The sequence below is a fragment of the Trichoderma atroviride genome, chromosome 2, assembly GCF_020647795.1.
Source record: "Trichoderma atroviride chromosome 2, complete sequence".
Taxonomy (NCBI): domain Eukaryota; kingdom Fungi; phylum Ascomycota; class Sordariomycetes; order Hypocreales; family Hypocreaceae; genus Trichoderma; species Trichoderma atroviride.
This window is the reverse complement of record NC_089401.1, coordinates 599,238-619,448: the sequence shown is the minus strand read 5'-3', so window position 1 is coordinate 619,448 and position 20,211 is coordinate 599,238. Positions and strand designations below refer to the sequence as shown.

The 20,211-nt window shown below is 47.6% G+C and overlaps 8 protein-coding genes across 8 annotated transcripts; 7 read left to right on the top strand and 1 right to left on the bottom strand.

Moving 5' to 3' along the window:
- Positions 1-79: 79 nt before the first annotated feature.
- On the top strand, positions 80-3,518 carry TrAtP1_002880 (uncharacterized protein). The gene is made up of 3 exons (XM_066111649.1): positions 80-3,116; positions 3,167-3,418; positions 3,469-3,518. Exon 1 carries the CDS (start codon positions 409-411, stop codon positions 2,479-2,481), a length of 2,073 nt encoding a protein of 690 aa, XP_065967727.1. The 5' UTR covers positions 80-408; the 3' UTR covers positions 2,482-3,116; positions 3,167-3,418; positions 3,469-3,518.
- Positions 3,514-5,007, top strand: TrAtP1_002879 (uncharacterized protein; the record flags this gene model as incomplete). Its single annotated transcript, XM_014087549.2, has 2 exons — positions 3,514-3,921; positions 3,978-5,007. Exons 1-2 carry the CDS (start codon positions 3,830-3,832, stop codon positions 5,005-5,007), a joined length of 1,122 nt encoding a protein of 373 aa, XP_013943024.2. The 5' UTR covers positions 3,514-3,829.
- A 1,042-nt stretch (positions 5,008-6,049) lies between these two features.
- TrAtP1_002878 (uncharacterized protein) lies at positions 6,050-7,111 on the top strand (the record flags this gene model as incomplete). The annotated part of the gene is made up of 2 exons (XM_014087548.2): positions 6,050-6,376; positions 6,443-7,111. The coding sequence occupies 2 exons, from the start codon at positions 6,050-6,052 to the stop codon at positions 7,109-7,111; spliced, it is 996 nt and encodes a 331-aa protein (XP_013943023.2).
- A 2,323-nt stretch (positions 7,112-9,434) lies between these two features.
- On the top strand, positions 9,435-10,049 carry TrAtP1_002877 (uncharacterized protein; the record flags this gene model as incomplete). The annotated part of the gene is made up of 1 exon (XM_014087547.1): positions 9,435-10,049. The coding sequence occupies one exon, from the start codon at positions 9,435-9,437 to the stop codon at positions 10,047-10,049; it is 615 nt and encodes a 204-aa protein (XP_013943022.1).
- Positions 10,050-11,218: 1,169 nt separating this feature from the next.
- Positions 11,219-13,912, bottom strand: TrAtP1_002875 (uncharacterized protein). Its single transcript, XM_014087545.2, has 3 exons — positions 13,176-13,912; positions 12,980-13,114; positions 11,219-12,926 (listed from the first exon to the last, which is right to left on the bottom strand). Exons 1-3 carry the CDS (start codon positions 13,875-13,877, stop codon positions 12,162-12,164), a joined length of 1,602 nt encoding a protein of 533 aa, XP_013943020.2. The 5' UTR covers positions 13,878-13,912; the 3' UTR covers positions 11,219-12,161.
- Positions 11,550-12,053, top strand: TrAtP1_002876 (uncharacterized protein; the record flags this gene model as incomplete). Its single annotated transcript, XM_014087546.2, has 1 exon — positions 11,550-12,053. The coding sequence occupies one exon, from the start codon at positions 11,550-11,552 to the stop codon at positions 12,051-12,053; it is 504 nt and encodes a 167-aa protein (XP_013943021.1).
- An 809-nt stretch (positions 13,913-14,721) lies between the features above and the next one.
- Positions 14,722-15,880, top strand: TrAtP1_002874 (uncharacterized protein; the record flags this gene model as incomplete). Its single annotated transcript, XM_066111648.1, has 4 exons — positions 14,722-15,162; positions 15,218-15,647; positions 15,730-15,788; positions 15,857-15,880. The coding sequence occupies 4 exons, from the start codon at positions 14,722-14,724 to the stop codon at positions 15,878-15,880; spliced, it is 954 nt and encodes a 317-aa protein (XP_065967726.1).
- Positions 15,881-16,264: 384 nt separating this feature from the next.
- On the top strand, positions 16,265-19,859 carry TrAtP1_002873 (uncharacterized protein; the record flags this gene model as incomplete). The annotated part of the gene is made up of 2 exons (XM_066111647.1): positions 16,265-16,482; positions 16,543-19,859. The coding sequence occupies 2 exons, from the start codon at positions 16,265-16,267 to the stop codon at positions 19,841-19,843; spliced, it is 3,519 nt and encodes a 1,172-aa protein (XP_065967725.1). The 3' UTR covers positions 19,844-19,859.
- Positions 19,860-20,211: the final 352 nt, after the last annotated feature.

Genomic DNA, 20,211 nt, shown 5'->3' with positions numbered 1-20,211 from the left:
TCTCGCGTTTTTTTTTTTTTTTTTTGCCTCGCTGTACTCTTCTGTAGTCATATCCCCGGGCGATCACTTTTGATGTTCGCTAACAGAACTCGTGCCCTTTGGGCGACACACTCTTGCTCGCGGGCTATTAGGCGCCTTCCACATATACGCCGACTAGCGTCTGTCACGCCTCGGATTCCGATCAGCCCTTTGAACCCTGATACGGTCCTGGATTATGACAGCCGCATCGCACAATTAGAAAGAGTCAAGGCGGGTTCAAATCGCCCACTCAATCTGACCGAGAAGATCCTATACAGCCACTTATTTGACACCGCTGAAACTCAATGGAATCTGAGCGAGATACGACGAGGCGAGACACTGTTGCAGCTCAGGCCCGATCGAGTGGCTTGTCACGATGCTACAGCAACTATGGCTTTGCTGCAGTTTATTAGTGCCGGGCTGCCCAAGGTCAAGATACCAACTACCATACACAGTGACCACCTGATTGTCTCGCGGGACGGTGCTGACGAGGACTTGAAGCGAGGACTAATACAGCATGAGGAGGTGTACAAGTTCTTGAGCAGCGCTGGAAAGAAGTACGGTATCGGCTGGTGGAAGCCTGGTGCGGGTATCATCCACATCACTATCTTTGAGAATTATGCTTTCCCTGGCGGCCTCATCATCGGCACTGACTCACATACGCCTAATGCTGGAGGACTGGGTATGCTTGGTATTGGTGTCGGCGGGTCTGATGCTGTGGACGCTATGGCAGGCATGCCTTGGGAGGTTATGAATCCTAAGGTAGTTGGGGTTCGGCTTACTGGCAAGCTCCATGGCTGGGCATCAACCAAGGATATCATCTGTAAGCTAGCTGGTATCACGACGGTCTCGGGAGGCAAGGGTAAAGTGTTTGAGTTCTTTGGACCTGGAACGGAGACTTTGGGTGCAACTGGGATGGCAACTGTGTGCAACATGTCCGCCGAGATAGGCTCAACATCATGCATATTCCCCTTTACGGATTCTATGGCTCGATACCTCTCAGCGACGAAACGATCAGGCATTGCGCAGCTAGCAAACTCGTACAAAGACGTCCTTCTTCGGCCTGATGAGGGTGCAGAAAACCACTACGACGACATCATAGAGATAGATTTGGACACTCTGGAGCCACACATCAACGGACCCTTTACACCTGATCTATCGCATCCCCTTTCTCAACTAAAGGACGCAGTCAGACAAAGCGATTGGCCTGTTGAGATTAGTCACGCCATGGTTGGAAGCTGCACGAACTCGTCTTATGAAGATCTATACAAGACACAGCAGCTAGTGATGCAGGCAAAGGCTGCCGGCATCGACCGAGTCAAAACGCCATTCATGGTAGCTCCAGGCAGTGAAGATATTCGAACTACAGCCGAGGCCGATGGCATCCTGCAAACATTGCGCGATGCTGGAGCAGTTGTGCTCAGCACCACTTGCGGGCCTTGCGTGGGACAATGGGATCGAACTGATGTCGATGTCAAAGGTCGCGAGCGCAACACTGTTGTTTCGAGCTTCAACCGTAACTTTGTAGGCCGCCACGATGGGAATCCGGAGACATGCTCTTTTGTGACATCGCCGGAGATGGTCACGGCTTTTGCTTACGCAGGTCGTATTGATTTCAATCCCGCAACAGATGCACTGCCTGTCAATAGCTCACAGCAAGAATTTCGCTTCACAGCGCCAACAAGCGTTGAGCTACCGTCCAGGTTTACAGCTGGCCAAGACCTTTATCAGCCTCCCCAGGAGAATTCTGCTCATCTCCAAGTCGATATCAATCCAAAGTCCGACCGTCTTCAACTTCTCCAGCCATTCAAGCCACGGCAACCGGGCGCCACGACTGACATGCCCATCCTCGTCAAAGTCAAGGGTAAATGCACCACCGACCATATATCCCCAGCCGGTCCCTGGTATAACTACCGCGGCCATCTTGAGAACATCAGCCACAATATGCTCCTCGCAGCGAGCAACGCCTTCCTTCCCTCCACGTCCACAATGCTCGGTCACACCATCCATCCGCTAGACGGCAATGTGGAGCTCATCCACGAAGTCGCGCGTGATTTGCAACGCCGCAGCACACCCTGGTGCATCATCGGTGACTGGAACTACGGTGAAGGCTCATCTCGCGAACACGCTGCTTTGGAACCACGTTACCTTGGCGGGTTAGCCATCATTGCGCGCTCGTTTGCCCGTATTCACGAGACGAATCTGAAAAAACAGGGCATGTTGCCTCTTACTTTTGCCGAACCTGTGGACTATGATCGTATACGGGAGGGCGATCGGATCACACTCAGGGGTGTCGAAGAAGACGAGTTGCAGCCGTCTTCGACTGTGGTAATGCACGTACAAACGAAGAACGGAGAGATGTGGGATTGCGACTTGAGGCATACATATAGCGAGGGGCAGTTGAGATGGCTGAGGGCAGGCAGCGCATTGAATTCTATGAGGGAGAAGGTTGCCGCCAAATAAGGCCGATTAAGGCGACGTAGGTCGTTGATGACTGTTCTTTTGGGATTGCGCAGGCCAGACAATTTTTTTAGGCACAAATACGCATAAATTGAAACAAAGGGGGATCAATTGATCAATAGCAATTAATGGGGACGTAAATATCACGATGGGTACGCCTTTACTCCGAAAAGGGTCTCTACAAGTCTGATTCTCGTAACAGCCCTCGCTGTTTCAAGAACTCAGCCTCCGTGCCTAGATCAAGCTTTCCTAGCGTTTTCACGCTCCAATACAGTTTCCAGATACAATTCGGGTTATGTAAGCCACTAAGATAACAGGGAATAAATCCTATTTAACTCCAGGTATTTGTTACAGAATCCTCAATCTGACCGCAACTTGTATGGCCTCTTATAAGACTAATTATACATTGTTAAAATCTCGCACTGCCTCTTTATCTCCATGGATCAGTCTAGTTTGGCTAAATTGAAGGTTCCGACAAAATCGCAATCCACAGGTCGCGCCAAAAGCTGTACTTGCTGTCGCCAGGCCAAGGTTGCTTGCGACGCGCGAAAGACCCGAACCGGCCAATGTTCTCGGTGTAGGTCAAAGCAGCTGGACTGTCGATTTGATGCCAATTTCAAGCGTATATCGACAAGGAGGTTGGTTATGCGCTGCTCCATATCATTTATAACTATTCTCATCAAAGTAGAATTACAGAAGAAATTAGTCAAGAGTTGCACGCTTTGCGCTCTAGCGAAGATGCTTCTTATGGAAAGCCATCTATTGTGGAAACAGCCACATCTTCTCAGAGTATCTCGGACGGCAACACGCCATTGTCTATGAAGCCTGCGCGGGGCCTGGCTTCGGTATGGCTTAATATTACGGACAGCGACTCGGTCTGTTCTTACGCCTTGGGCACTCTTAATCTTGATGCTCAGACTACCACTGAACTATTTCAATAGTATGTATTGCTAACCCTCTATCATTATGTCTTGTTAACTCAGCTCTGAGCTTCGGCTTGCACTATTACCCTCACGCGATATTTTTACAACCGGTTACCTCACTGTCAGATCTGCTTGCCCGATCACCGCTGCTTTTTTGGACTGTTGTGCTCATTGCCAGTCGAGAGCATGATAGCTTTACGGCTATTTACCACGAAGTAGCTGTTGGATACGAGGGACTCCTGTCACCCATACTTGGAAAGGCCATTCAGCGAATTGAAACGATCCATGCTCTACTTCTTCTTTGTTTGTGGCCACTTCCTCAATCGCAGTATTTTCACAATCCAGCCTGGAACTATGTAGGCCTTGCTGTGCATGCAGCGGTGCAACTGCAATGCAATAGTCCCCTGTCTTCAGGTGGACAGCAAAACATGTGGCCCGGCTTCGGCCTCGTGCCTGAGTGTGAAGTAGATGAGGTGGACCAGGCTTGGACATGGCTAGGTTGCTTCCGAGTGGGAACTTCGTGAGTACTGGTGGAGATATGCATACGAAATGGTCGAATACTAACAGCTCTTGTAGAATTGCTGCAATTTCTGGCTTTCATTCGTCAATATCGCAACAGCACATGAAGTCCATTGATGAAGCTCTGAATAACACGTCGAATCGAGTTCCTCCATGGTGGAAGGTCCTAATCACAATCATCAAGATTACGGTCTCCGCGATTGACACTCTAAGCAATATAGATGACCGCGCTCTACACTTCTCGACCACTGAGATATTTAACGAGCAGCTAAACAAGCTCAAAGAGGCGAATCATGACTCGTGGGGACCAGAATTAGAGATTGAGTGGTGCAATACCAAATTGCACGTCTTTGCTCTAACGTTTACCTTACCAGCAAATACAGATCCTAATTCAGATGCGCATTGGAGGATTTTTCGCCAAACGATTCTTCTGAAAGCATTTGACGCTGCTTCAAGTCTCGTCACTCACTTCACGAAACTTGGACAGGACCATGTTTCGGATCTGCATCCCAATAGCCAACTGAGAACCATCCCTGAGCCATATTTTACGGAACTATTCAATGCGACGACTTTCCTCTTCAGGTTCATGGCAACTTTTATGGCAATCACACCCACTCAGAGAAATAAAGCGATGGGTTTAATTATAGAATCGCACAAAATCTTCCATTCATTTCCGGAGCGTAGAGAACTCACACGAGCTGCTATTCACATCGAGGCCCTTATTGATACTCTGAAACAAGGAGTTCCTGTAGGGATGAGCGAGCTGACTGTGAAAAACAAGCTAGGAGCGTCTGTTATGTTTGACGCAATCTTTCACGCATGTCGCCAGAGGAACATTGACTCGAAGACGGGAAAGCCGTTGGCACTGCAGCAATGGAAAACGGTTACCGAAACTTTTTCCGAGAGACTCCCAGAAACTATTGTGCGAAAAGAAAGAAGCGAGGTTCAGCAATATGGCTCTAGGGACGATGCTGAGCAGAACAAGGAAATCATGGCTCTCGCAGAGCTGAACACGCAGTGGTGGGAAGAGTGGGATAATTATATCAATCTTAACCAAATTGGAGATGAGCAGCTAGATATTATTTGAGAACAACCGCAGTCCCTAGACATTTGCCTAGAGCTAAACAAGATGAATTCGTAGCAAACTTGCCCTGGCTTACCTGCCCTGGCGAACAAGATTAAAGTGCCGTCGCCGGCTTCCACCGCTTTTCCATAGCAGTTCTAGTCCGAGCTTGACGTTATAAATTTAATGCACAAATAAAACAAATTCCTACTTACTCTATGAAGGGGCGAAGTCCCTGCTTGCGCGTCGTAATATGGAAAGGGGCGCGGGCTTGGGTCGGGACGCCGAACTGCGAAAACTGCGGAATCCGCAGTTCGGAGTTGCAGACCGGTCCAAGCATCCACGTATACAGGCGTATATAAGACTGGCGATATGCGTGCTTGATGCTGCAATATTATTCTGTCTTTCATTGCAATTAATCTTATTCTTATACTCAAAATTGGCAAATTTATAATTTCCTACTTTTCTCTCCTTCCAGTTTTCTCATAGGAAGAAGATGATTGTCCACCACTTGAGACTGCTGCCAGTCCTACAAGCGTTCGTTCATCTTTCGTCACTCTGCTGCGTGGATGCTTCCAAGACGACTTGCAAATCCACTCCGAATGATGCATCTTGGCCTAGCATCTCCGAATGGAATCATCTCAACGAGAGTCTATCGGGGCGTTTGTTACATCCGCTGCCGCCAGCACAGGCCTGTCATTCCTCTGACCCTGAATCCAACACCTCTTGCGCAGACATACAAAAATCATGGAGCTCGTTCGCTTTCCATCAGGACGATCCTGTTAGTACGGCGTGGAACAATATGAACAACGACTCCTGTCTGCCAACAGCAGATGCTCCGTGCAGTGGGCTGGGATATCCAGTTTATGTTGTGAATGCAACGACTGCAGACCATATCAAGCAAGCCATTGACTTTGCTAGAAAGTATAATGTGAGACTGAACATCAAAGCATCAGGACATGACTATCTGAAGCGGTAAGAGAATGAATATGCCGACATGCGATCCACATCTAACTCAGTAAACAGATCTACGGCACCCCATTCTCTATCCATTTGGACAAGACATATGTTCGGAGGATATGAATTACACAGCGAGTTCAAGCCAAAGGGCTGCAAAACTACGATTAAAACAACGGCCGTGACTGCGGGGGCCGCATCGTATGTCAGTGATATATACTCTCACTTGGACCAATACAACCTGACCATCGTTGATGGAATGGGGCCAGAAGTCACCATGGGCGGGTACCTCACTGGTGGAGGCCACAGCCCCATATCAAACATATTCGGGCTCGGATCGGATCAGGTTTATGAGGTGGAGATGGTAACCCCCAAGGGAGAAATAATCACGGCGAACGAGTGTCAGAATACCGACATATTTTGGGCAGTTCGAGGTGTAAGTGATATGTTCTTCAATAATAACTGCTCTTCCCATTATTCCAAAGGTTCCTGACATATTTAGGGCGGCGGGGGTACTTTTGGAGTCTTGACCAAGGTGACTGTTCGAACGGTCCCATCCAAGCCCATGGCGGTATACGACTTTACCATCGAGACAACACCAAACTCAAAGGCCTATTGGGAGAGTGTAGCTTATATGATAGCACAATATCCCACTCTAGCCAACTCGAGTGTCGCGGCATTTACGTACCTGTACCCCAATACCAGCGCCGCAGGGCTCGGAGGGGATATGGCAACCTTCGAAGCAGTCTTCGCCATATACGATCCCCCATCATCTACTACATTGGATAACTTGCTTGAGCCCTATGTTCAACAGATTAAAAAGGATTTTCCTAGTCAGATAACGACGAAGGTATCCTCAACCGTCTTTCCCAACTTTCACAGTATGTTCCTCGAATATGCAGATGATAAGGGGGCAGGTGTGGACAAGGTGGTCGGATCATGGCTTCTGCCGCCGGATACACTGAAAGAAGATGCCTTTAGCGATGCTCTAGTTGACTTTCTGGGGCCCGCTGGCGGAAGGCTATACATGGTCTCTGGAACAGGCGTTTGGGATGCCAAACCAAGGGGTGGCGGTAATGCCATCAACCCTGCATGGAGAAAAGCTCTGGTTCACGCAGGCAAGTCCAATTACATAGTGTTGTCCCAGCATTATGATTTGAAGAGACTCTGACACCTTGCAGTCACTTCCCAAGAGTGGTCGCCGCTCGATGAGATTAAGCGAAGCGCTGTTGAATCTAGTATTAACCATGTCCAAGTCGAAGCTTTTCGCAAATTGGCTCCAGATTCGGGAGCTTATCTCAATGAGGCATGACTTTCTTCTTCTCTTTGTGTTTGCTAGATGAAGCACTAACTAAGAATACAGGCTTACTGGAATGAGCCCAATTTCCAGAAAGCTTTCTGGGGCTCCAATTATGAGAGATTGAGCGAGATCAAAAAGGCTATTGATCCTGAAAATGTATTTTGGTGCCATACTTGCGTTGGTAATGAGGGCCTCAAGGAAGTTGGAACCTATCTATGCCAAGTATAAAAACCTGGACAAATATCATGGTCGTACTCTAACAGAAATGGTTTGAGTATTAGCTTGCCGATTCAACACAAGATCGATGAACAGTGGATCGATTCTTGGGGGGGGTTGAAGGACATTTTTTTGATCGCGTTCAGCCCAGCTGGATATAAGTTCACTTCTTACGCTCGTTTAGATGACATAGACTGCTAGTTTTAATAGAATATTTAGATTACAGTACAATGAACCTAGTTTTACCACCTGGTGATGTCTTCTGCCAGTTTCCAGACAAACATTCATAGTGGCCCAGTCGCTATTATCGGGAATCGTTGATCAAAAGGTTACGGAGAACGTTATGCTTGTCATGGAGTACACAAGGCCAGCTGTTTGAATAGGTTGCCGCTTTAACTCATCACCAGTCTTCTTTCACTGCTGCACAGTACAAGGCTCTAGAATACCAGGTGAATTCTTCAAACAAAGACATCGCCTTGAAGAACAATATCATTCAAGACCTACAATCTAAAATGGATAAGGCTCAGCCTGCTGCTGGAAAGCATAAGACCGACCTGGAGAGCAAAGTTGCTGAAATGGAGGAGTGGAAAGTCAAGATGCGATATCTCCTATCGCTCGCTCGTCTCTAGCCTAGCTTGTGAACTTCATTTTAAAGACGACGAGCGACTTCTTATCTCCTTCGAAAACAACCGACATTCGCACTTTGCCACCGTCTGTTGCCGATTCAAAAAGGTAGTCATCTTTGACAAGACCGCTTGGAGGCAACGCTCGGCGTTGGGCAGCGACGAATTCCGTCAACAAATGTAGCTCTACCTCTTCAACTAGTAAGTCTTCCCGCGCCTGTCGGTAGTTACACGACTCATTTCTGGATCCAAGAGATGTTCCCGTCACTTGAGCGTATCGCGTGGTTTGCCAACGACCATCTTGAGCCTATGCAGCTAACACTAAGGCGGCCGTTGATCACCGTTGATCAACGAGTACAAGAATTCGGAAAATAGTCCAAGATATTGATAAGTTTTTGCTTCTACGGTTGTTGATACAGCCAAGCTTTCTTGTAGGGTATGTGTATTCATACCACACGTTAGTTCCCAGGGCTAGTGCAGGTTTGAGCCATTACTGTTTGTAATCACCGATTTGGTTCAACAAATCAGTGGACGTGATGGGAGATACCTAAGGTAGCGGTCACTATCGTGTTTAACTTTCGGTCGGATGCATGCCCTTACCGTGCTATACCTCGGTAGCATGGCTGATTTCGACCCAACAGTGCTAGCACACTGAAGACTGAAACTAATCAAACGAGCGATCTTTTACCACTGATGTTACCAATTTCGGCATGATTGGTAATCATCTAGATATAACGAGATGCGCGGTGCATAGCATGTGCCGTGATTTAACTTATTTCTGTATCGTTGAATGTTTGTTATTATGTAGCTTGTCTATATCAACAGCGGCTCAATTGAGGATTAGATCATCTATCTGCATTATTGGCAACTGTGCTATGAATTTTACTTGTCCAAAGATTCAAAGTAAATGTCATTCAGATTTTCAGAACTCAAGCTTATACCTAGATCTCAATGAAATCTTGAAGCCGAGGTAAAATGACGCCATGATTCGAATGCGATCGTAGATCGAACCACCAAGCGTCTTAATTCTGAAGAAGGCAAATTTCTGAAACTAAGAGCTACTTTTCTTGCGTCATGGATTTTGCGTTTGATTTGGAACGATAAGCCGACCGACCCGACCGACCCGATGAGGAGACGAAGCAGCGATAATACTTAACCTTTTTGGGGATTTTTTTGCGTACTGTCTTGGTGTTGTTGTGTTGGGTGTCTCAATCATTGTCAAAATAGCAAATGTATACACATATATAAACAAACACACACGCACACAACTCTTTATAGCCGACTTCTGTATATTATATTATATATCTATTCACAAAACTTTCTCTCAGACATTGAACTTCACGCCACCGTTCAATATGGCATCATTTGTATATGCCAGTGCTTTCCAGTGCTGTGTACCAGACCCGGCAAAGCCCAATGCTCCTGTAAGCGAGGAAGAGGAAGCTATTTCCTGCAAAATCAACAGGGCTCTCGCATCTGGTCCTATCCAGGTTACCAAAGACGCCACTGTAGCGGAATGGACTCATGATCGCAAGATAACAGTCATACGCGAAGGAACAAATGGTTGGACGTGTTTTCCGGGCAACGAAAACCACATTGGAAACGTGCCCATGTGCTGTGACGCTCAAGGTCTCCAATGGATCAAAGACGCCTATGCAGGCAAAGAAAAGCCAACCAATACGGCACCAGGACTGATCTACATGCTGTGTGGTGCAAATCAACATAGCAGTGTTAGTGTATCGGATGTCACAAGCCCGGCAATTCCAATTGGACCACATTACATGATCATTTGGCCATTTGACTCGAAGCGGGATGGGTTGCCAAACACGGTCCGCGATGAAGGGGCTTGGGTCATGTTTGACGGGACGCCTTATGCGCATTTGCACGTTTGCGGAAATCCATGGGCAGGGAAGGAATATCATCCTGAGACAACTAAAGCGAACTGGGACTTGAGATATCTTACGAGATAATTGAGAATTACATTTTTTTAGCCGCAATGAGCTTCAACGTAACATGAAGCAAGCAAGAGTAGCTACTACAGCAGATGAGAGTAATTGAAACTGACGCAAAGAAGTAAAAGTAAGTGTGTGACAATAATTATATTTATAGTCGTCCATTATGATGAGAATTTATATAATGAAATATCTAATGACTTTGTAAGGCTACACTTAAGGACAGTACATCTGTTGGCGGAAGCTCATCAGAACTCAACACCTAACTATGTTCAAGAGAAGTACAGTGGTATGACCAATGTTTTGTCCGTGTAGATGGTTAGCTGCTTGAGCTCATATGTTCTATGTTTCTCGCCTTTGACACGCTATAGAGCACTTGCGTTTCAAACCTATGTGTCCGTATTATTACAAAGCAGTCGTGACATTATGCCTTGGTATAAGATGATACGTATACCAACTAAACTAGAAAGCCCGAATACTGACCAAGACATCTAATCAAATTCTCTAAATCCTCTATGTCATTGACAAGAAATGGTCTCGAGCGCCCCATTAAGGCATTGTGGCATGGCAGGTCAATGTATCAATTGATGTCAGAGTGAGATTTGGGCTTCCAGCTCCAAGAGCGAGTGTAGAGTCTAAAGTGAAGTAAATGCTAACATCGGTTGCACCTTTGAGACTTGGCCTCGTGTCTCGGTCTGGGAAATTTCAACAAAGACGGCTCAAGAACAGTAGATTTTCTCACTAGGCCTTTCAAATGACTTACCATTATTTAAAGATTGCCAGTAAAGTTCTCCAAAAGAATGAGAATCGTTTTCAGAAGACTTGCTTTATTGGATGCTTGCTACACCAAAAAAGATGCTTGATAATGTGTCCTTGTGTTTAATGCCCTGCCGTGGTGTTTGAACCATCTTCGTAGCTTATAGGAAGATCACTAGTTTTAAACTCTTCTTTTCATTGTAAATTATGCCTCTGATATGTAGGGCTATGCTAAGTAGCCTACGAAAAGCGGCACAATCTGTCAACGTCATCTGACACGCGATGCATCCTTGACCCATCCATCGTCCAACTTTCCGTCTGCGGTTAGCGGCGCGAGCTCCTCGCCCAAGTTTCCGTATCCAGAGAGTACTGCGAACATGATGGCGCGCTTTGCTTTTGAGGTTTATTCCTTTTGGTAGATTGGAAAAAATGTTGGATTTGCGTGATGGAGACATATCTCGTCTATATAAGTGAGCTGAATTTCCGACAGGAAAAGATGATTTTGGCTCAGCCCCAGTTCCCTCTGCCAATCCAGCAAACCAGCCGCTACTCACTCTCAGTCTTGATTCCTGCGATACTATTGGTCTCTACATATTATATTTCTACTTTCAGCTCAAGGAACGCTAAGAAAGTCAACTGCTGAAATATCTAAGCTTGTTGCTCTCTCATATCTCAAGTCTGCCCAACCACAGGCCAACGTAGCCAGAGTTGATCCAAGTGCCCTCATTGTAAACCCCTTCAAGCACTTCCACCATCTTCGCCATGTCATCTCCCAGCTCCAACCCTCGCATAGTTACCACGACACACGACGCAGCAGGAACCGCCATTTTTGGTTCCGATAGTGAAGTCCCCTTATTTCACCCCATGGGACCGGCGGGTTCGTCCTTTGCCGTCTTTGACGTGCGCAACGCCGTGCCCGTCAACAACACGGAGCCTGCACAAAACCACCCAAACACGATCCCACGCTGCCCGCCCAACGGCGCCATATTCTGCATCAGCAACATCGCGCCTCACTTCACCGTGCCGATGCACCGGACGCTGAGTCTGGACTATGGCGTCGTGATTAGCGGCGAGATCGTCATGAAGCTCGAAAGCGGGGAGGAGAGAACTGTCAAAGCGGGAGAGTTTCTCATTCAAGGGGGTGTAAATCACCAGTGGATAAACAGGACAGATGAGATATGCCGGATTTGCTTTGTAACGCTGAGTGCAGAGAAGATCAAGTTGGTGGATGGGACAGAGCTGGATGAAGTTGCCGTCAAGAGATGAGACGTCAAGGATCGTTGCATATCGGGCCACACATTGATGTTGATCTTATCCTTTGTACCTAGCTGGGCATGCGCACTTTCATATTTAGATAGAGTTGAGCTTGGTACATCAGATGATACTCTTGTCACCTAGAAGATCCTTCATTCCAGTACATTCACGAATCTTTTCATACACCCTCTGTGCTCGCGCTTTTTGATCTACGCTCGTCGCAGACGTTTGCGCCTTGACGGTGCGGGTTGGCCATAGAAGCAGATATCCGCCGATGGCGCGGCAGCGAGGCGGGCCGTCGTTGCTGTCATGGAGCCAACCCATATGATTAACATCCCCGAGGGACTGAGGGACGGTAGCGAGGAACTCGTCGGCTAGCCATTGAATCGTTGAGATGCACTCTGCGATGGTATTATTCAGCATCTGCCTATCGACCTCTTTGAGATCTGGGGCTTCCAGGGCGGCTTTGGAGCATTGCAGCAGTTGCTGTAGAAAGATTATGCGCGCTGTCCTGTGGTAGTTCCACTCGTAGGCCATCCATACATCTGGATGCAGCTGAATAGTCTCCGTGATGCCATGTGCTGCTGAAGAGAGATCTGGTCGTTCCGAGACGGCTATGCTGGTAAAAGACCACTGTGACGTCTGACGCCAACTGACTGCTTCTAGGTCCGACGAATGCAGCTCTTTGATCATGTCGACAATGGTCGATGCCGGTATCCCACCTGCAGTGACAAGGTCTAGCAAGGTCCGCGCCCGCTTGCATGTCTCAAGGATGTTATTGGTATTCTTCTCGAGGCGGACCGAGGGCTCGTTGTTATTCAACTCGTTGAGCAAGTTTGATGTTTCGGAGACTTGCGAGATAGGATACGCTAATCGATGTTTTTGCTTCGCGCTGTTAGTGGGCAAAGGTCAATGGAAAATGCATATTGAGTCCTTACAATTCGGTGGTGTGCAAGTCGAAATAGGCTCCAGCCGCGGGGGTCGTAGACCAAATCTCTGCCGCGTAAACGAAGCAGTTGCGCCATTCCCTGGACGTGAGATCCTTTACTGACCTCGTTGGGAGTATATAATGTCTGAAAACATCAGCAAAGACTGGAACTACATGTGTATCTCACAACATGTGCATATGTCTACCTCGAAAATATCCAGCACGACCACGGCCATTAGATCATAATCATCCGGCTCTTTGCCTGGCGTAGAGAGCGACTCCCCCAGAGCCTTGAGTGCCATGCCATAGCATTGCAGAGCCTTGCTTGCAAGCGCTTTACTTTTTTGGTTTGATGAGACGGCGTCTGCATATGCTGCCGCCTGCACAGCCCAGCGAAGCGCGTAGCGACCCTCGACGTTGACTTCTTTGAACATGGAAGGCAAATGCTCTAGGAAGCCGGGAGAAGACGTCTGATTGCAGGGGTACAGCACATATCTATCTATGAACTGATCTACGGCCTGTTCTTCCAGAGGCGGCTGAAATTTTGCCGGCGGCCCTTTCAGCCACGGCTGGGGATTGCGCATCGTGATGCCCGAAGCCTCCTCCGGGGCCAGTGACGATGAGAAGGAAGACGACTGTCGAGAAGCCGAGCTCGCATTGACAGACAGGCTTCGCTTCCGCGAGGAAGAATGCGAGGAATCCGTGTAGTTTGGTGGACCCACGATTTGCATTGCGCGCGAGACTTCAATCACTTTGTCCGTCTCGTGGCGGAATATGAGCGACGATTCATCGCGGTATCCCTCACAAACCTCGTTGCGGCGGATGCAGCGCTGGCAAGACGGCCGCCCCTCATCGCAGCGGACGCGACGCTGCCGGCAGCGCAAACATCCACGGCTGAGGCGTCCCATATGAATTCAATAGTGATAAGATGAGCAGAAAATTGTGGCTCGGCTGGTAGTATGGAAGTACAAGATAAGACCTTGTCCGACTTCATCCTGACTCGCACCAACAAAAATGCACTAACTGCAAAGGCAGTTAGACTCCTTTACAATATAAACCACAACCAAAAGGCAAGTTATAAAATATCACTGCGATACATGTACTTTACATATAATCTAGAAAAAGCGACGAAACAAAATACACTTACAGAGAGCTAATATTAACGTGTAAGAAAAGCAACCATTCGGATTTATTTATGCTATACTTACACCAGCTATTGTCGGAATCAAGTAAAATCCCGTATAAGCAGTCCTACCTCGTTCACTAGATCGGGGCCCGTTATTCATTGCAACAGCTAGATAGGATACTATATGTAGTGCTACTATAGGTAGCATGTAAAGTTTAGAAATGTGTGTTTATTGGTTGATAATTCCCTGTTTCCGCCGACTGGTTACACGTAAGTTGGTGATACAATTTGCACAGCCTCAGAAGGCATCTAATGAGCATTGCGGTTGTGGCCCCTATCGTCCGTCTGCCGCGGTGAAATAGGTGCCTGATCTCAGACATCATCAGGCTCCAACCGTCCTACTCCTCCTCTTCTCAATCAACAATCAACAATTCGGAGGCTTTTAGGAGCATCTTCACACCCAACAACAAAGACAGCAATGGGGATCAAAAACTGTTTCGGAAAACGGAAAAAAAGGCAGTCGCGTCCTCTGCCGACAAAACAGCCTGGCGTGGTGATTTATGCTGATGCCCAAACAAGTCAAAGTAACCAAGAAGGAGCACATTCCAGCACATCTCATAACACCAATGACTCGATCATCGATCAAACAAGCATCAGCGCCCCCCCTCAAACGTTCCGAGGACCCCCAAGTCCAGGTTATATCGCCCAAATTGGAAAATGTTCCTATCCGACAGCTCTGGAATGTGGCATACGAAACACTGCGACAGGAAGACGCCGCACTTATTGAGGAATATGAGAATAAGTTACAAGGCAGCGTCGTCGCCGGTTTAAGCGATAACCTTCAATCGAAAGTGAATATACAAGAACGGATGTGGGCGATACTTCAGAGCAAAATGGACAACGTCAATAAAAACAAGCTCAAGTTCGGCAGCTCCAAAGTCACAGTTGAAGATGTTTCAAAGCTTCTTTTGAATGTTGTCAACTCCGCCAATAGCTTCATCAGCCAAGCTGTGAGCGCCAGCCCGCCTGCTTCAATAGCTTGGGCCGGTGTTAGCTTTTTGCTACCGGTGAGTTACTGTCATGCGAGATCGAACAGGGGCCATTACTAATTTATTGTACAAGTTATTTATGAACATTTCAGCTCAAAGTATTGCCTTGGCAGAAGGGTTAGCATACATCTCGTCTCTTATCGCGCAGAGTCAGATGAGAGAGGAACTTTACAACAAGCGCTATGAGTTACAAATTGGGAACCACGAGGACTTTCAGCAATCGCATCACGAATATAAAGCTGCCTTGGAGCGACTCTATAGGCAAATCTTGAAATTTCAGGCTAAAAGCTGCTGTTACTACTCAAATACGTCAGCCCTTCGCCACACCCTTGATGCTGTCAACTGGAATGGCTGGGATCAATTAGTTAACGACGTTCGCGAACGAGAGAAAAGCTTTACCGCAATCGAAGGGCTTTGGCGTGATATGCAGAATCTCGAGGAACGTTTGGCAACTGAGAGTGCAGAATCAAAAAAAGAGCGCGAGGAACTATTGGCGTGGCTCTGTAATATTGATCACTCGTCATTGTACAACACTGCACGCGAAAGGTATGAAGCTGGCACCAATGAATGGCTTGTCAAGCATAGTGAAGAGTTTAGGAGGTGGGAAAGAACTGCTTGCTCCTTACTTTGGCTTCATGGGAAAGGTAAGCGAACAATTCTGCTTCTGCATACAACCTCCATCTACTCAGAGGCGAAACTAACCCGGCTATAGCCGGCTCTGGGAAATCCGTTCTAAGCTCTTCGGTTATCGGCTATCTCAAAGAAAAATATACATCAAAGCGCTCAACAGTTCTCGCTTACTTCTATTATAGCTTCAGCGACATTAATAAGCAAACAACAAATGTAATGCTGGCTTCACTTATTAAACAGATATATTCTCGACAGACCGACCTCCGGTTAATCAAGCATCTCGAAGATTATAAAATAAGAGGCGAGCGTCCTGATACTAAAACTCTCGAAGCAACTCTTTTAGCTTCTTTCTCAGGGCTCTCTGACGTCTTTATTGTTATTGATGGTTTAGACGAATGCCCACTACTTGGCAATCAAAGGCAAACCCTATTAAGGACATTATCCAGCATTTTTTTCAGAGGCAAATGCACCAAAAAATCTTCATGTTTTCATGACAAGCCGCAAAGAACAGGATATTGACCTCAAAATACGCGCTCTTTTATCTCTACCGGCGAGACAGGAGATTGATCTATTGGCCCGACAGGACACTCTGGATAATGATATCTGCCAATATATCAACTCAACTCTAGCGACTGATGATTTCATGTCTTGGAAAGATGACGTAAAGGAAGAGGTACGACAGGCACTTATTAAAAAGGCGGACAGCATGTAAGTTGTCAAATCTTTGAAACAATTAATGGAGCGATTTGATTGACAATTCGCGTCAAGGTTTCAATATGTCCGATTTCAGCTTGAAATACTCCAAGAAATTTCATCGCCAGCTGAAATTCGCGAGGCTCTCTTAGACCTTCCTGTCGGCCTTGATGCAACGTATGATCGAATTCTTGAAAATATTAATGCTAAATTCCGAGGCCGAGTTATAAACTCGTTAAAGTGGCTAGCATTCTCAAGAGAAGTCCTTAACATTGAACAGCTTACGGAAATATTCATTATCAATCCCAACGACAATATCGCCTTTGATGAGCAAATGCGCCTTTCTTCCCCTATGGATGTATTGAAATATTTCTCCGGCTTAGTTATATTTTCACGAGTACAGTACGGCCCTGCAAAAGTTCGCCTAGTCCATTTTTCCGCCAAAGAGTATTTGACTTCCAGCAGAATAGAGAACCGGCCTACCTCAGCCTTCTCCTTCACTGAAATCAACGCTCATGAACACATTGTGCGTTCATGTCTCGCCTACCTCACATATTTGGACACCATAATTGAAAAATACACTGAATTCAATAAAATGGGCGTGGAAAGGGCGTATCCCTTGATACAGTATGTGGCAGATAACTGGGCGCTCCACCTTGAGGAGATACCACGTGCATCATGGTCGGCCAAGGTCTTACGTGAGGCGAGACTTGCGCTTGCAACAGGCAGCCAAAGCCTATTCACTCAACTGGTTATGAAATATAGCTCTTCGAATAATATGTACATGTTGATGAAGCCATATTGCTACACAGCTCAGCATGGCTTTCTTCAGCTAACCGAGACGTTACTCTCCCAAGAGCTTGGTGCAAATAAGTATTTGACTCAAGAAGACCTGGACTTTGGGCTCCAGCATGCAGCTTATGGGGGGAACACAGACATGGCGCAGCTCTTTCTCGAAGCAGGTGCCAAAGTCAGTGTGTACTATGGCAAATCTAAATGGTATTCAGCACTGCATGCCGCTGCGAGTGGCAGCCATCCTAACATCCTTGAGTTTTTGATAGCACATGGGGGAGCTGATTTCAACGCTTACACGTCCTTGCTACCATTGGTCAGCCGCCGCGACACGAAAAGCGTCAATTTTCTCCTCGACCATGGAGTCAACATCGATGCACAGGATGGACACCAACGGACAGCGCTTCACTCGGCAATAAGAAACGGAGATTCCAAGAGAATTAGTCTACTGCTACAAAAGGGAGCTAACGTCAATGTTTTGAGTGGAACAGTCGGCACGCCGCTCCATGCAGCATGCACCTTACGGTACGATGATTTGCACCTCTCACCGAGTATTGGCTACATCCAAATGCTGTTGCACCACGGCGCAGACCCCAATATCCGGGCTGGGGAGTATGCCACGGCGATACAGGCTTTGTGCTACACTGGGCTGAGCAATGACTACATCGAACACAAAGAAATAGAGACAATACTGATACCGCTATTGATCAAGCACGGGGCTGATGTGAGTGCTCAAGGGGGCAAGTACGGGACGGCACTACACGCGGCAGCGGCAGCATCGCTGTATTCTAAACACGCAGATTGCGTGATGCGGCTGCTCCTTGATAATGGCGCCAAAGTTGATCAGCCGGGCGGCGACATCTGGGGAACTGCGCTGCAACTTGCCTGTAGCGAAGGAACGATGGAGGCGGTGCGATTTCTCCTCGATCACGGGGCCGATGTCAATGCTCAAGGCGGCAGTCGGTTCGGTACACCACTCCAAGCTGCTGCATGGAGAGAAAATGGGGTATCGTGGGAAATCTATTGCCAGTCTTCACTGGAGGAAAAAATCAGTAATAATTTTACACTGCAGAACAAAATCCAGATCCTGGAATTGCTTTTAAGCAAAGGTGCCAGGGTGAATCAACAGGGCGGAGAATGGGGATCGGCTCTGCAGGCTGCTTGCCGGCATCCAAATGTGGAAGTGCTACGCTTACTCCTCGACCACGGTGCCGACGTCAATGCGAGCGGTGGCATGAATGGACCGGCGCTCACGATTGCATGCAGTGTCAATGAATTCGAGGGGATGGCGCGTAGCAGAGAGTGTATTCAACTGCTTCTGGGTTGTGGCGCTCATGTAAACGCGCAGAGTGAAGAGAATGGAACTGCACTGGCGGCTGCCTGTGGCGTTTACTTGAGAGACGTGGAGCGCGTGCAGTTGCTGTTGAGCCACGGCGCCGACGTGAATGCCCAATGTGGTAAATACGGGACAGCGCTCATGGCTGCCTGTCAAGAGGGCGAGGACAGATACGACCAGCAACGGACAGCTGCTTGTCGTGGAGAGGACAGATACGGCCAGCTACGGACAGCTCTTTATCGTGGAGAGGATGGTAGATGTATTGATTTCTACTCCCAAGGCTCAGTGCCTGTGGCGCAATTGCTGCTTGATCGCGGCGCTGATGTGAATGCTCTAGGAGGAATACATGGGACAGCGCTCTCGGCTGCTTGTAGCTGGAGCCACTCTGAGCTGGTGCAACTGCTGCTTGAACACGGGGCAGATATCCATCTCCAGGATTGTGCTGCCTGGCACGAGGCCGCACGTTGCGCGGTCTTTCGCTGTGGTGGCGATATGGCTCTTCTGGCTCTCCTGAATCACGGCATGCATGTCAACCATGTAAACCAAGACTACGGCACAGCTCTTCATGCCATCATGGGGGAATATGAGTTTGCACCTGAAGGCACTACTATACATGAATATTGTGGGGCATTCTATAAGCACGGTAGGTATGATAAAAGTGCTGCTGAGGGCGAAAATTGGCGCAGAAGCTTTGACATCTTGATCAAGCATGGTATGGACACCAGCATCGTGAGCGAGAGGCTGGGCTCCGCGCTATACGTGGCATGTGAGACGAAGCTCGACGGGGTACACAAAAATTCGAGCCATTGGCATCGGGGCTGTGCGAATATTAATTGCACATCTCGCAAAACGAAATACCTCCTCGAACAAGTCCCTGACATCGATGTAAATGTACGAGGCGGGATATTTGGCTCACCCCTCCAAGCAGCCGCGTATTCAGGCCAGGCCTTGTCAGTGAAGATGTTGTTGGACAGAAAAGCCAGCGTCAACGTACGCGGGGGAAAGTATAGGAGTGCATTGAACGGAGCTATTATCGGCGACCATTGGGACATCGTCGAGGTTCTTCTTGAAGCTGGCGCGACGCCTGACTGCGACTTGGAAGAAGAACCTGATGAAGAGTGGCTTCAGACGGTTCTCAAAGAAGAAGGGCGAGGGGCCGTTGAGAGATATAGGAAATTTTGGAACGTGGAGATGGAGAAGAAAAGCGAAGAGATTCACGATCTATCTAAAGGTTTTGTCTACTCTTGATATGACTAGCCGGCACCTGAGGAGACTTTGCTCTGAGTTCTATATTCATAATAAATATCCACCACGTATATACCATCGACTGACTCTCCTTTAATGTGTAACCACGATACAAAGCTTTTATCACAATAGTTGCTAGCTCTGCGAGAATGCTTCATCTTGGTCATCTATGTACGTAGAACTAGACATTGGAACTGCAAGGAATCACCGACATCGCATTAGGTAAAATATCTGTCAAGGCTATGCGTAGAAACTTGATCTGATGGCGTAGTGCAAGACTCATGGGACCCTGGACTTGGCATACTTCTGAAAAGGACCCTTGGTTATGGAAGCTGTGATTACGGCTTTGGCGTTGAAGTCCCATTTCTTTT

What these genes read in the sequence shown, in the direction of transcription:
- TrAtP1_002880 (XM_066111649.1), top strand. Translation starts at nt 409, where the DNA reads ATGGCTTTGCTGCAGTTTATTAGTGCCGGGCTGCCCAAGGTCAAGATA.
- TrAtP1_002875 (XM_014087545.2), bottom strand. Translation starts at nt 13,877, where the DNA reads ATGGGACGCCTCAGCCGTGGATGTTTGCGCTGCCGGCAGCGTCGCGTC. An exon ending in TCGTGCTGGATATTTTCGAG is followed by an intron (nt 13,115 to 13,175) that starts GTAGACATATGC and finishes TGATGTTTTCAG; the next exon opens with ACATTATATACTCCCAACGA. An exon ending in GACTTGCACACCACCGAATT is followed by an intron (nt 12,927 to 12,979) that starts GTAAGGACTCAA and finishes AACAGCGCGAAG; the next exon opens with CAAAAACATCGATTAGCGTA.